This window comes from Callithrix jacchus, chromosome 20 (genome assembly GCF_049354715.1).
Source record: "Callithrix jacchus isolate 240 chromosome 20, calJac240_pri, whole genome shotgun sequence".
In the NCBI taxonomy this organism is placed as follows: domain Eukaryota; kingdom Metazoa; phylum Chordata; class Mammalia; order Primates; family Cebidae; genus Callithrix; species Callithrix jacchus.
The window spans coordinates 46,266,163-46,279,521 of NC_133521.1; the positions used below are offsets into that span (position 1 = coordinate 46,266,163).

General features: G+C 53.1%; 1 protein-coding gene across 2 annotated transcripts in view; it reads left to right on the forward strand.

Moving 5' to 3' along the window:
* The window catches only part of ZC3H18 (zinc finger CCCH-type containing 18), a 63,723-nt gene that overhangs the window by 35,657 nt on the left and 14,707 nt on the right, over positions 1-13,359 (forward strand). For both annotated transcript variants that reach the window (XM_035282752.3, XM_002761251.7), the window contains 2 exons: positions 3,315-3,432; positions 5,601-5,872. In XM_035282752.3, the coding sequence (XP_035138643.1) occupies positions 3,315-3,432; positions 5,601-5,872 (390 nt within the window). The remainder of the gene's footprint in view (positions 1-3,314; positions 3,433-5,600; positions 5,873-13,359) is intronic.

The window sequence follows — 13,359 nt, forward strand, 5'->3', positions numbered from 1 at the left end:
GCGTGGAGTAGCTCCACTCCACGTGCCACTGCTGAGTCTGGCACTGCTCAGACCTCTGGGGACACGGGGCCTCTGGAGAGCAGCGTGCGTATGTGTGCACGGGACGCTGTTGGTGCTGGTTGGTGAAGCGGTGACGGCTGAAGGAGGCGTGAGCCCCCCTCCTGCTGCGAGCCAGCTTTACCCAATCTTGCTTGACCCCAGAACCCTTTCTTCAGAAGGCTCATTCACATTTCGGTTCCCTAAAACATAGTTTGGGAGTGTTCATGCAGACCATGGGACTGCTCCGTAGTATTTATTTTTAAATTGAATTGAACAAATACCCTTCCAAATTCATTTCCAGAGTGTTTCAGGATTTCTTGAGGTGGCACTGAAGGATCTGTCAGCATGTTCGCAGGTGCCGGTGGCGTGCTGTGTTTGACGCGCTCTCTGGAACACGTGCTGCTGAGCACGTGGTTCTGAGGCAGCCGGGCCGAGGAAGTGCTGTGTGCCTCGTTCCTGACCGCTCACCTGAACTTCCGGAAAGCCTGCAGGAAAGAGGCCTGTCATTCGGCTCAAGCCGTTTCCCAAAATCAGATTGGCTGGCACAGCCCTGTCAGAGCACACACCCTCACACTCGATTTGGGAAAGGCTTTTCTGCCGTTTATTTTTTCACCGTCAAAGGAGAAGTCTGTTTCGAGGAGCTCATTTTCTCTTTTCTTTTCTTTTCTTTTCTTTTGTTTTCTTGCGTGTGTGTGGGTTTTCTTTTGTTTTTGTTTTTGAGACAGAGTTTCACTATTGTTGCCTGGAATGCAGTGGCACCATTTTGGCCTCCAGCTCCTGGGTTTAAGTGATTCTCCTCCCTCAGCCTCCCAAGTAGCTGAGATTGCAGGCGCCTGCCACCACACCTGGCTAATTTAAGTAGAGACGGGGTTTCACCGTGTTGGCCAGGCTGGTCTCAAACTCCTGACCTCAGGTGATTGCCCGCCTTGGCTTCTCAGAGTGCTGAGATCGCGGGTGTGAGCCACCACGCCCGGCCTTGTCGGCCTCTCAGAGTGCTGGGATCACGGGTGTGAGCCACCGCGCCCGGCCTTGTCGGCCTCTCAGAGTGCTGGGATCGCGGGTGTGAACCACCGCGCCCGGCCTTGTCGGCCTCTCAGAGTGCTGGGATCACGGGTGTGAGCCACCGCGCCCGGCCTTGTCTGCCTCTCAGAGTGCTGAGATCGTGGGTGTGAGCTACCGCGCCCGGCCTTGTCGGCCTCTCAGAGTGCTGGGATCGCGGGTGTGAGCCACCGCGCCCAGCCTTGTTTTTTGTTTTTCTGAGACAGCATCTGGCTCTGTTGCTCAGGCTGGAGTCTGGGGGTGCAGTCACGGCTCCCTTCATTCTCAACCTCCTGGCTTCACACGATCCTCCTGCCTCAGCCTTCCAAGTAGCTGGCACCACAGGCATGTGCCACCAGACCTGCCTGATTTTCCTACCTTCTGTAGAGATGGGGTCTCACATGTTGTCCAGGCTTCCTGTTTGTTTTTATATAGCATGATGTCACATCACCACAGGTCTCTACAAAAGTTTACTGAAGTTATAATGTTATTTGAGTAGTGTGCACATTAGACTGTTTGAACACTGTCTGGCTGCAGCCTTGTCCTTGGGGAGAGCCAGTTTTAGGCCATGTGGACAGTTGAGGTGGCCTCAAGGGTGTTAGTGACCAACCATGGCTGGAACCACTTCAAGCCATGATGCCTCAGGTTCCCACCCAGTCTGCCCAAAGCAGAGAGTTGGCCTGGGGCTGAGACGTCCTCTGGACAGCATCCAGGGACCTTCCATTACTAGTGTTTACTTTGTTTTCTCAGCTCTGCAGAAAAGGAGGTGCAGAGTAATGGGCCCCACCAGGAATTTAGAGCAGGACCCATCACCCTGTGCACAGGCAGGAAAAGAGCCTGACCTTCCCAGCAGCTGGGCAGTTGTCCCCTCCCTGTTGAGTGAAGAATCCCCTTTGCCCCTGAGATGCCACCCCCCAGGTGTGCCTGGATCCCTGTCCGGACCTTCCTCCTTCCCCCTTCCTCCGGCCGCCGGTGTTCATGTGCTGTGATGGCACTGGATGAGTTATGTGGGCTTTTTAGGATGCTCCATGTCTCAGAGGGCATGTCTTTTCATTTCCAGGGTTTTCTTGGCTGGTCTTAGGGTCCAGTTTTTCATGTGAACTTGGGTGTCAGCTTGTCTGGCTCCGTAAAGAAGCTCAGCACTTTGGGAGGCCAAGGCGGGCGGATCACGAAGTCGAGAGATCGAGACCATCCTGGCCAACATAGTGAAAACCCGTCTCTACTAAAAATACAAAAATTAGCTGGGCGTGGTGGTGTGCGCCTGTAATCACAGCTACTCGGGAGGCTGAGGCAGGAGAATCGCTTGAATCCGGGAGGCAGAGGTTGCAGTGAGCCGAGATCGTGCCATTGCACTCCAGCCTGGCAACAGAATGACACTCTGTCTCAAAAAAAAAAAGCTCAGCGGTGAATTTTCCTGGGATTGTGTTATGTTTCTGAGTCAGCGTAGGAAGGACTGACTTGTGGGCGATACCAGGCTGCCCTCTCCAAGTGCCAGAGGTGCCTCCCAATTCATTCACACATGCTTATGTCTCTCAGGATTCAGCTCTGCACATTTCTCATGAAATGTGTTAATATTTTATTCCTAAGTGATTTTTCTTCTTTCTTGTTATTGTAAGTGTGGTTTTCTCCATCTGCCTCCTAACTGGTTATAATCTGTATCTATGAAGACATTTGATTTCCATGTTGATTTTCTATTCTCTCCCTTTCCAAGTTCCTTTTTGTTTGTTTGAATTGGCTTTATCGAGTCTCTGGGTTCTTCAGGTACAGTATCGTATCATTTCGCAAATCTGAGGTCGCTTTGCTCCTCGTTTCATGTTCTTGTGCCTCTGGTGGGCTCCCCTTGTCCAGTCAGCTGGTGCCTCTGCACAGGGGAGGCAGTCATGGAGACTCCTCGGGGAGCTTCTTCTGTTTCCCCAGAGTAAGGTGCTAGTTTTCACTCTAAAGTGTGTAAATACGTTTTTATCATACTTAAGTATCAATTCCTCTTAAGTTTTTTTTCAGAAAGGCTATTTTTGTCAAACATGTTTTTGTCACTCATGAATAGAATCCTGTGACTTTCTCTTCAAGTCTGCTACTACATGAGTTTGTGAACGGATTTCCTCCTCATGGGTAACCTTGCTCTCCTGGAGTAAGTCCCGCTGAGTCATGGTCTGCTACTTTCTGCCCCAGCGTGTCGTGTGGTGTTTTGCACCCGTGCTCCTAAGTGACGAGAGTTGTCTTTCCTTGGCTCTTTCCAGACTCGAGCCTTATGCGGATCCTTATTACGACTATGACGTCGAGCGGTTCTGGCGTGGCGGACAGTATGAGAACTTCAGGGTGCAGTACACAGAAACAGAGCCGTACCATAACTACCGAGTGAGTATGACCTCAGTGTCCAGCTGTGAACTTCACGAGCTCTTCACTCAAGTGACCCTTTTTGCCGTAGGACTTCATATGAGCTCATATGGCCAGCACAACGTACCAGTTTCAAAACCTAACTGGTTGTTACGGAGAACGAATTCAGAGCCAGTGATTGAATTAATGGCCAACAAGGACTCGCCTGAAATCTGGTTCTTGCTATGGTTTGGGGGGTTTTCGTTTTATTTTGTTTTGTTGTTTTTTTGTTTGTTTGTTTGTTTTTGAGACAGGTTCTCATTCTGTCACCCAGGCCGTAGTGCAGCGGTTCAGTCTTGGCTCAATGCAACCTCTACTTGTGGGCTCAAGCAATCCTCCAACCTCAGCCTCCCAAATAGCTGGAACCACCGGCGTGCACCACCGCGCCCAGCTAATTTTTTGTATTTTGTAGAGATGGGGTTCTACCATGTTGCCCAGGCTGGTCTTAAACTTCTGACTCAAGCGATCCACCCACCTCGGCCTCCCAGAGTACTAGAATTACAGACGTGAGCCACCGTGCCCAGCCTGGTTTGTTTTTTGTTTGGTATAATTTTTTTTTTTTTTCTTGAGACATTGTCGCCTGGGCTGGAGTGCAGTGATCTCGTGAAATCGGCTCACTGCAACCTCCTCCTGGGTTCAAGCGACTCTCCTGCCTCAGCCTCCCAAGTAGCTGGGATTACAGGTGTCCAGCCACCACACCCAGCTGATTTTTTGTATTTTTAGTAGAGACAGGGTTTCACTGTGTTGACCAGGCTGGTCTCGAACTCCTGACCTTGTGATCTACCCGCCTTGGCCTCCCAAACTGCTGGGATTACAGCCGTGAGCCACTGCATGTGGCTCAGCCTGGTCTTTAAAATGAGATTTGCCAGTCCTTACTGATGGCCGTTTCCACCGGCGTGTGTCTCCTACTGATGGCTGTTTCCACGGGTGTGTGTCTCCTACTGATGGCTGTTTCCACGGGCGTGTGTCCCCCCGCTCAGGCGCATCGCTCTTCTCCGCCCTGAGTGATCCTGTTTAGGATGTGACGCCTGTGCTCGTCTTCTCCGGCAGCTCGTTAAGTGTGTTCTCACGGGCCTTCTGCACCTCACTGCTCTCATTGAAGACTGGTCTATATTGAGATTGCCTCCCTAGTTGATCTGAGCCTCAGAGTTTAGCATATTGATGAATTATGTGCTTCAGACTGTGAGTTCCTCATCTCAGCCATTAGGGTGATTTCATGAAGTTGCTTCAGAGAAAGGTCAGTTAGAAGCAGCTGAGTAGTTCCTGTGCTGTGACTGTGGGGACAGTCATGAGCTTTCAGGACCAGGTGCAGCTGTCTCCTCAGGAGCCCATCAGGGTGAGCTCTCACAGAGAGGGCCCCATAGTGCCAGAAGAGTCCCCCTGCTCAATCCTCTCTTGCCCCATCTCTCCGGAGAGCAGCTTCCTCATTGCAGGTGGGCTACAGGGTCCTGTTCCCTACCCCTGGGCAGGGCACCCTGGAAGCCCCAGGAGTCCCTTTCCACTGGGTTCCTCTCTGCTGTGTCTAAGGGATAGGGAGCAGGGAGGCCAGGGGTGTACTCTGCATGTCCCCAGAAGTGGCCTCAAGCCTGAAACCTGTCAGGTGCACTGTGATTGGACTCTATTCAGTTTTAACTTCAAATATTAGAGCAAATGAATGAATAAGAGCAGACGAAAAGCTGTTAGAGGCAGAGCATGCACACTGCTTGGCTGCACCCACCCAGGACAAGCCTGCAACTCCTGTCTGTGGATGCCCCATCTCTCCAGAGAGCAGAATGCTGTCTGTCCCAATGCATGCTGGCCTGTGACTGCAGAATTGTTGCCTTGAGTTAGTCTAGAATTGGCGGTTGGAATGATTTCACTCCTAGTTCATGCTCGCTCTGGTTTGACATCTGACTCGGTTTTAACACTGTGTTTTAAGGAGAGAGTTGGGAGCAAGGTCCCCACCGGAGGGTGCTCCTGAGCCTGCCTCTGTCCTCCACCGCAGAGTGACCTCGCGGTTCTGTGCACTTGGCGTTTTGTGTGTAGGTCTGTGGGGTGCAGGTGTGATTCTGTTACATGGACGGAACTCGTGGTGGTGGAGGCAGGGCTTTCAGTGCTTCTGCCACCTGAATAACACACTGCATCCTCATGTGTTTGGCTTTTTAACAAAGGAAAGGGAGCGAGAGCGAGAGAGAGAGAACAGACAGCGTGAACGCGAACGGGAGCGGGAGCGGGACCGCGAGCGGGAGCGCCGGCAGAGGGAACGCGAGCGCGAGCGGGAGCGCGAGCGCGACAAGGAGCGGCAGCGGAGGAAGGAGGAGTGGGAGCGCGAGCGAGCCAAGCGGGATGAGAAGGACCGGCAGCACCGCGGGGACCGCGACCGGGAGAAGGAGCGGGAGAAGGAGAAGGGGAAGCCCAAGCCCCGCTCCCCGCAGCCACCAAGGTAGACCCCGGTTCCTGAAGTCCAGGGGTGTTGGGGAGGTCCTTCCTGCAGCTCTGTACCTGGTCCCCTCAGCCCACACTTCCCCTCTGCTGCCCACAGCTCTAGATCCCAGGGGACCAGTGCAGTCCCATGCCCCGAGCCCATAGTCTCCAACTCAGGGCCTTGCGGTAAAACTCCCAAGGCGGTGACATCCGCCCTGAGCTCCTGAGAGGCTGTTCTCATTCCAGGTGATCTCACTGATGTGAAAATGCATACGATCCAAACATCAGTGTGTTTTGATTAGTTGGCACTGCCCTTCTGTAGCGTGCACATTTCATAACGCACACCTGGGCACCATGTTCCTGTCCTCGGGAGCGTTCTGAATTGGCAAAGCGCGCCTGGCCCCAGAGCTTGGGACTGCGCTCAAGTGCTGCAGAACATCCCTGTTGCTGGCCGGGGTGAGGCGCTCAGCAGCCTGAACGCAGAGGAGGGCCGGCCCACTGCCGCTCCCTTCACAGAGTGCATGCCTTGGGTGCAGAATGATGCTTGCTGCCAGCTGCTGGGGGCACAGCCAAGACTCGAGACAGGCAGGCACTGGAGCTCAGGACAGCCCTCTTTTTCCCTTCAGATACACTTGACTATTAGCTGAATGGATGGGCCTTAGTGGACATTAGAGAACTGGATGATGTTTTTTGTGTGTTTTTTACCACTTTGTTGCAATATAATTCACGTACCATGCAACATACCCATTTAAAGTGCACAGTTCAGTGGTTTTTAGAATATTCACAGAGTTGTGCAGCCATTGTGACTATCAATTTGAGAACACTTTTGCCTCCCAGAATGAAACCTTGTGGTGGCTCACGCACATACCCCTCCACTACCCCTCCACTTTGGGAGGCTGAGACGAGTGGATTGCTTGAAGCCGGGAGTTTGAGACCAGCATGGGCAGCAAAGCAAAGCAAGACCCCGTCTCTATTTAAAAACTAGCTGGACGTGGTGGCGTGAGCCTTTGCTCCCAGCTACTCAGGAGGCCAAGGCAGGAGGATTACCGGGTCACACGGGTGTTGCAAACCGCCCTGAGCTACAGTCGTGCCACTGTACTCCAGCCTGGTTGACAGAGCAAGACCCCTTGTCTAACAAAATAACAATAAAATAATTTCTCTCTTTTTTTTTGAGATAGAGTCTCACTCTGTCACCCAGGCGTCTCCTGCCTTAGCCTCCTGAGTAGCTGGGATTACAGGCATGCACCACCAACAGGCCCTGCTGATTTTTCTGTTTTTAGTAGAGACAGGGTTTCACCATGTTGGTCAGGCTAGTCTTGAACTCCTGACCTCATGATCCTCCCACCTCGGCCTCCCAAAGAGCTAGGATTACAGGTGTGAGTCACCGCTCCTGGCTAGTTTTAAAAAAAAAAAAAAAAAAAATCAAGGCTGGGCACGGTGACTCACACTTGTAATCCCAGAACTTTGGGAGGACAAGGTGGACAGATTGCTTGAGCTCAAGAGTTGGAGACCAATCTGGCCAACATGGCAAAACCCTGTCTCTACAAAAATACAAAAAATTAGCTGGGCATGGTGGCGTGCACCTGTGGTCCCAGCTACTCAGGAGGCTGATGTGGGAGGATCGCTTGAGCCCAGGAGGTTGAGGTCGCACCACTGCACTGCAGCCTGGGTGACAAGAGTGAGACTGTCTCAGAAGAAGCAGCAGCAGCCACTCTCCATGTTCCCCACACTTCCAGGCTTAGCAGCCACCAGCCTGCTTTGCGTCTCCAGGGACCTGCTCCCTCGGCACCTTTTGTAGACACACAAGTACGCAACCCACCGCCTCCTTTACTGAGAGCGTCTCCAGCGTCCATCCAGGCTGCAGCCTGGCCGAGTGCTTCATTCCTATACGGATACACTGCGCTGTGTTGATCCCTTTGTCTGCTGATGGCCATTGGGTTGTTTGTACCTTCCAGCTGTTGTGAATATGAATTTGTGTGCAAGTTTTTGTGTGGGCATAGGTTTTCATTTTTCTTGGGCATTTGCCTTGTGTGGAATTGCTAGATCCTGTGGTCACTCTATGTTTAACTCGCTGAGAAACCCCCAGACTGTCGTGCACAGCAGCTCACCTTTTACACTCCCGCTGGTGGTGGATAAGGGCTCCATTTCTCCACATCCGTGTCTACACTTGTCTTCTTGAGGACGGCTGTTTTGGCAGGTGTGGTGTCTCCTGCTGTGGAGATGTGCATTTCTCTGATGACAATGATAGTGAGAGCGTCTTTTCCTGTGCTTACGGCCATTTGTGTACCTTCTTTGGAGAAACGCCTATTCAGATCCTTTGCTCGTGTCTTAATTTGTTTTTTATGACTGAGCGGTAAGAATTTTGTTGCTTATGCTTTTGGTGTCATGTGAGGTACCATTGCCTAATCCATGGTCATACAGATTTAATGCTGTGTTTTTTTCTAAGAGTTTTATTTAGCTCTTACAGTTAGGTCTTTGATCCAGCCTAGGTGACAGAGAGAGACGCTGTCTCAAAAAGGGAGGGTGGAGTGGGGGCGAGGATGCATCAGTATCGCTCGGTCATCGGGTTGGCTCCTGTCAGCGTCTCCATAGGGCGATGGATGCAGGGAGGGATCAAGGCAGTTCCTTCCAAGGCCCCTAGACTGCAGGCACATCTGGTCTGACTTGGCTCTCATAAAAATCCACATTTGGACCTACACCTTCTGGTAACGCTGGACTCTGCTAGACCTGCAGGTGTGGGCAGCCTCATGGCTGGAGCCACGCGGCGGCCACACTTAGCAGGGCTACAGTTCTCACGCTCCCCTTCAGAGACCTGGCAGCCGTCAGGACCTGCGACTGTGGCTCTGGAAGGATTTGCTGTCCACCACGGGACAGAAACAAGTCCCTCGTCCTCATCGTCTTGTCCATGTGACTGGATGATACCGTCTCTTGTGTACAGTAGTACACAGGTCGGAAACACTTTTCTGAATGTCAGCTGTCAGGCAGGGCCTTGCAGTCGTTTGTTTCAAGGTCATTCGTGGTCGTAGCTGGGTGCTGAGCTGGTGTGTTGGCACTGTCCAGCTCACAATGAATTGACTTCCTCACATGTGCTGCGTTTTGTCATGCTTCCCTAACGTCAGGCAAAGTCATATTCTTAAAGAACATTCAGAATAAGTGACACATTTCAGATGTTCTTAATCCTTTTACGTTATAGTAATCTTTAAGTGATTTTGAAGTTTATGTGGTCAGCCAAGCCGGGAACCTGGCATTGGCCTTCATACTGTGCTCTGTCTTCTTCGGCCTTTCAAGCCCTTTTTGGATAGAAGCCGTTGCCCTGCAGCACACAGCATTTCCAGTGTGGACTCAGCCCAAGGCTGTGTTCCCCACTGGGGCCCCAGTGCCAAGGTGAGGCCTGGCACCCCGTGCACACACCTTGAGCTGTTCCTCTGCCTAGACTGGCTACCTCCCACCTCCTCCAGGGTTTTGCTCAGATTCCTCTGTACAGGGAGGTCTGCCCATGCCCTCCTGCTTGCCAGCCTGCTTCCTTGTTGCTCATGGCCCGAGGTTCCACAACCACCATGTTAGCATGTCCTTACCGGTGGTCATCTGGAGCCCTAGCAGGTGCCCTGGGGCACCCCGTCTGCCCTGCTCCCGATGCAGTCTCCGTGTCTATCACAGAGCCGCACGCAGGCTGCTGCTCACTCACATTTGGGGGTGCTGTCAGTGAGTTTTGGATTTGGTGGCAGCCTGCATTTTCACCTACATTTCATAATTGATTGTTACAGGGTTGATAAAATTGCAGATTGATTTCTACAGACAACCAGCTCAGTCTGCTCTCCAGATTCACAAAGTGGGGATTTTCACGCCGGCCCAGACCCTTGGTTTTAGAAGCAGAGACTCGGAAAGGCCGTGATAACCAGATGGAAGGGGCACTCCGCTGTGTGGTTCTGGGTTCATGAGTCAGTCAACACATCCACTTTGGTGGCTTACGGGCACACGTGGTTGGCCACAGACCCCCCTCTCTGGCCCCTGGTCACACATCCTGCTTGTTTCCAAGGAGCCAGGGGACTCTTCTCAGTCAGGTGTCTGTACTTCCAACTGAGGGATGTTTTCTGTGTACAAGGATGTGCTTTTGGGGTACGTGTTAGAAGGAAGCCATGCCTAAAGTGACCGTGTTCCTCGCTGTGGTCCGCGTGTTAGTGACTCAGATTCGAGGGCAGAATCCCGCCTGCCGTGCTCTGTATCCAGTATGCTAGGCCTCCCCAGGGGAAAGCAGGTAGCTCTGCGAGCACAGCTGTTGGGCAGCAGGTGGCCATCGCCAGCCCCCAAGTCCTCGGCTTCACAGACAGGAATCTCACTGTCGGGATGTGACTGGGAGGTGCTCAGGCACTCTGGCGTGATCTGGGCTCATAGCTAGTGGTCAGGAAGCTCTGTAGTAAATGAGTTCTTCCTAAAATTAAACACAGCCTGTCTCACCAAACTGAGCCCAGCCACTGTCCCACCTGTTTCTGATCTGGTTTATTTCCCCTCTGTTAAGTTCACATCCCCTTTCTTTCCTTCCTGAAGCACTAGCTTGTGCTCCTGTGGCTGCCCTCAACCCCTCTCCCAGCTGCCGGCAGCAGGGCTGAAGTTCTCTGTGTGGATTCGGCCCGGCTTCCGGCTGCTGGGGAGTTTCCAGCATTGACTCCATCACCTTCTCGGGAGCCTTGCCAAGCCTGCTGCCTGCCTGGAGGACAAGGATTTCCCCAGAGCAGAATTTCCAGCCAGTGCTCCTGCTTCCTTCTCCCTTATCAGCCAGAACTGGCCTGGCTGCTTCTTCAGGAGCAGCCAGATTTCCCTTGCAGTAATGTACATATTGAATGGGTGGGCTTTTGACAGGTTGGGATGTTTTTATTTTCTTGCGGGGAGGGAGTCTCGCTCTGTCGCCCAGGCTAGAGTGCAGGGGCGCGATCACGACCCACTGCAAACTCCGCCTTCCGGGTCCAGGTTCAAGCAGTTCTCCTGCCTCAGCCTCTCGAGTAGCTAGGATTGCAGGTGCGTGCCACCATGCCCAGCTAATTTTTCTATTTTTAGCAGAGAGAGGGCTTCACCATGTTGGCCAGGCTGTTCTCGAACTCTTGACTTCAGGTGATCCACCTGCCTCAGCCTCCCAAGGTACTGGGATTACAGGCGTGAGCCACCGTGCCCAGCCTTGTTGGGAATTTTTAATCGCCAGGTGGATAGAACTTTTCTCACCTAAAATAGGAGGAAAGCGACAGGATTTTACCCAGAGAGCCTCTTGGGAGGACTCTGCCTTCAGCTACCAAGCAGAACAGCAGTGAGGGGCTCGGCAGTGTCCGGCGCGTCTGCACTGGGGCTGGGCCTTGCGGAGCTGCACCTTCATGAAGGGCAGTCGCTTTTCTGTTGATTCTACAGCACACCACGAGCTCGTTACACCAGGCACTTCACCACCCTCAGCAGACGGAGTGCAGTTGTGCAGTGGGAGGAGCGAGAGCAGGCCACCGTCTGGTGCGGTGGGTGTCCTGGGTAGAGGTGAGGGCCTCCCCCAGGAAGAAGAATTCTGAGCCCGGACAGGAAATGCCTCCCTGCGCCCTGACGGCCGGCACTCTGTCCTTTGGGGAGCCCTTTCTTTACTTACTCCAGCCTAACACCCCTCTTTCCTTAGGTTCCCTCTCACCTGCCTGAGCTGTTTGCCTGTGGGAGTCACGGGTGAGCTCAGCCCTGTGGGGAGCTCTGGCAGGCCTTCCTGACCAGCTTCCCCGGACCTGTGGCTGGAGGCCGGGTTGCGGCGTTTGGATCTTGTGTCGCTCTCTTTGTCCTGGCGTGCCTTTGAGGCTTGCCCACTCCTCCTTCAGGGCTATTTTAAAATGATTAGAGGAGAACCTTTCAACCAGTTCTATCAGGTGCATCTGCAAAGGTAGGGGGAGGTCCGTTGTGTGAAACCTGCTTCTCATCTTTCTAGCCAGGCCAGTGGGTCTGCCAACGTCACCGCCGAGGCACGTCACGACCATGTTCTTTAGCCAGTCAGTGTCCTCAGAAAGGTGAACACTGATCAGGGCCTTCCAGCCGGAGCTGTCTGGGCTGCCCTTGGTTTTTTCTGCCTCTGGCATGTTTGCATTGGTGGTACAGCTGACCTTTGCCCCTTAGAGAGTCTCTTGCAGCCTTGAATGAGGAATGGGGGCCAGATGATACTGTGGTGCCATGTGCTGCAGGAAAGGCCACTTCCTCAGTCAGAGGTTGCTGGGAGAGTTTTTCCCTCTGGTTAGAAGTGTTCGTGCACATTCCCCATCTGTCCTAGCCCAGCTTGGAAGCGGGCCTTCCTGACTGGGCCATCCCTGAAGAGCCTTCTCAGCCCACACTGGTTCCCTCCATGCAGGCCCCCAGTTGTGAAGCAGCTGAGCCGCACATGGTGGGCTGTGCTGGGGCATCTGTGTTGTGTGTTTTGCCATTGTTTCTTTTGTATCTGCCTGGTTTTTCCAAGTCTCATCAGGATGTCCCCTGGGGTGGCGTCCTTTGCTAAGAGAAGGCCACATGCCCCAGGTCCCTGGGCTGCCTTTGCTCAGCCTTGCTTTCTACCGCAGCCTTGGGGCCTGGAGACTCGCCATCAAAGTGCAGCGGAGACAGTGCCCAGTTGTTCAGCCCCTTGGCCCCCATTACAGCCTGTTAGCACCATAGGAGTAAGGTCACGAGGACAGTGGTCAGAGGTGCCGGCTGGCACCAGGACTCCAGGGCACCACAGCCTGAGCCCAGCTCTCTCTTTGTGGTTCCATCGCAGCCATGTCCTTTGGCTGGGCGTGGCAGCTGATGCCTTAATCCCAGCCCTTATGCAGGCTGAGTTGGAGATCCTGGCCAACGTGGGTCACCTGAGGTTTTCAGCCAACATGCTGAAATCTAGTCTGTACTAAAAATGCAAAAATGAGCCAGGCGTGGTGGCGTGCACCTATAATTCCAACTACTCAGGAAGCTGAGGCAGGAAAATCTCTTGATCCCAGGAGACGTAGGTTGCAGTGAGCTGACACTATGCTCCAGCCTGGGTGACAGAGCCAGACTCTGTCTCAGAGAAGAAAAGAAAATTAGAAGATTCCTGAGGGCACGTCGGAGTTAACAGCATTAAATGGTTTTGTTTACAGAATTAGAAAAATCCCTAAATAACGTTTGAGATGTGTTCTGTAATAAATGCGAGACATAGTGATTTTGGAACGTTTGAGAAGCTTTCTAAGCAGTAGAGGGAGCCTGAGGACGGTGGCCGGCTTGGAGCGGTTTCCCGTTTCCCAGCTCCGGCTGTGCCTCCCCCAGCATCACGTGAATATTTCTCACGTGGAGCTTTCTCGATGAGCCCTCGCTCAGCCATGCCTCCCAGGACACCTCCCGCGGGAACTGACCCCCGGAGCAGTGCACACACCACTAAAGCCATCTTTCACGGTTCGGGCCCCCCACCCTAGGTCTGAGGAAAGACAACAGCTGGGGTGTAGTTCATTTATATTTGGTTCTCAGAATCCACAGATGTGACTACGACCTGGCGATTCC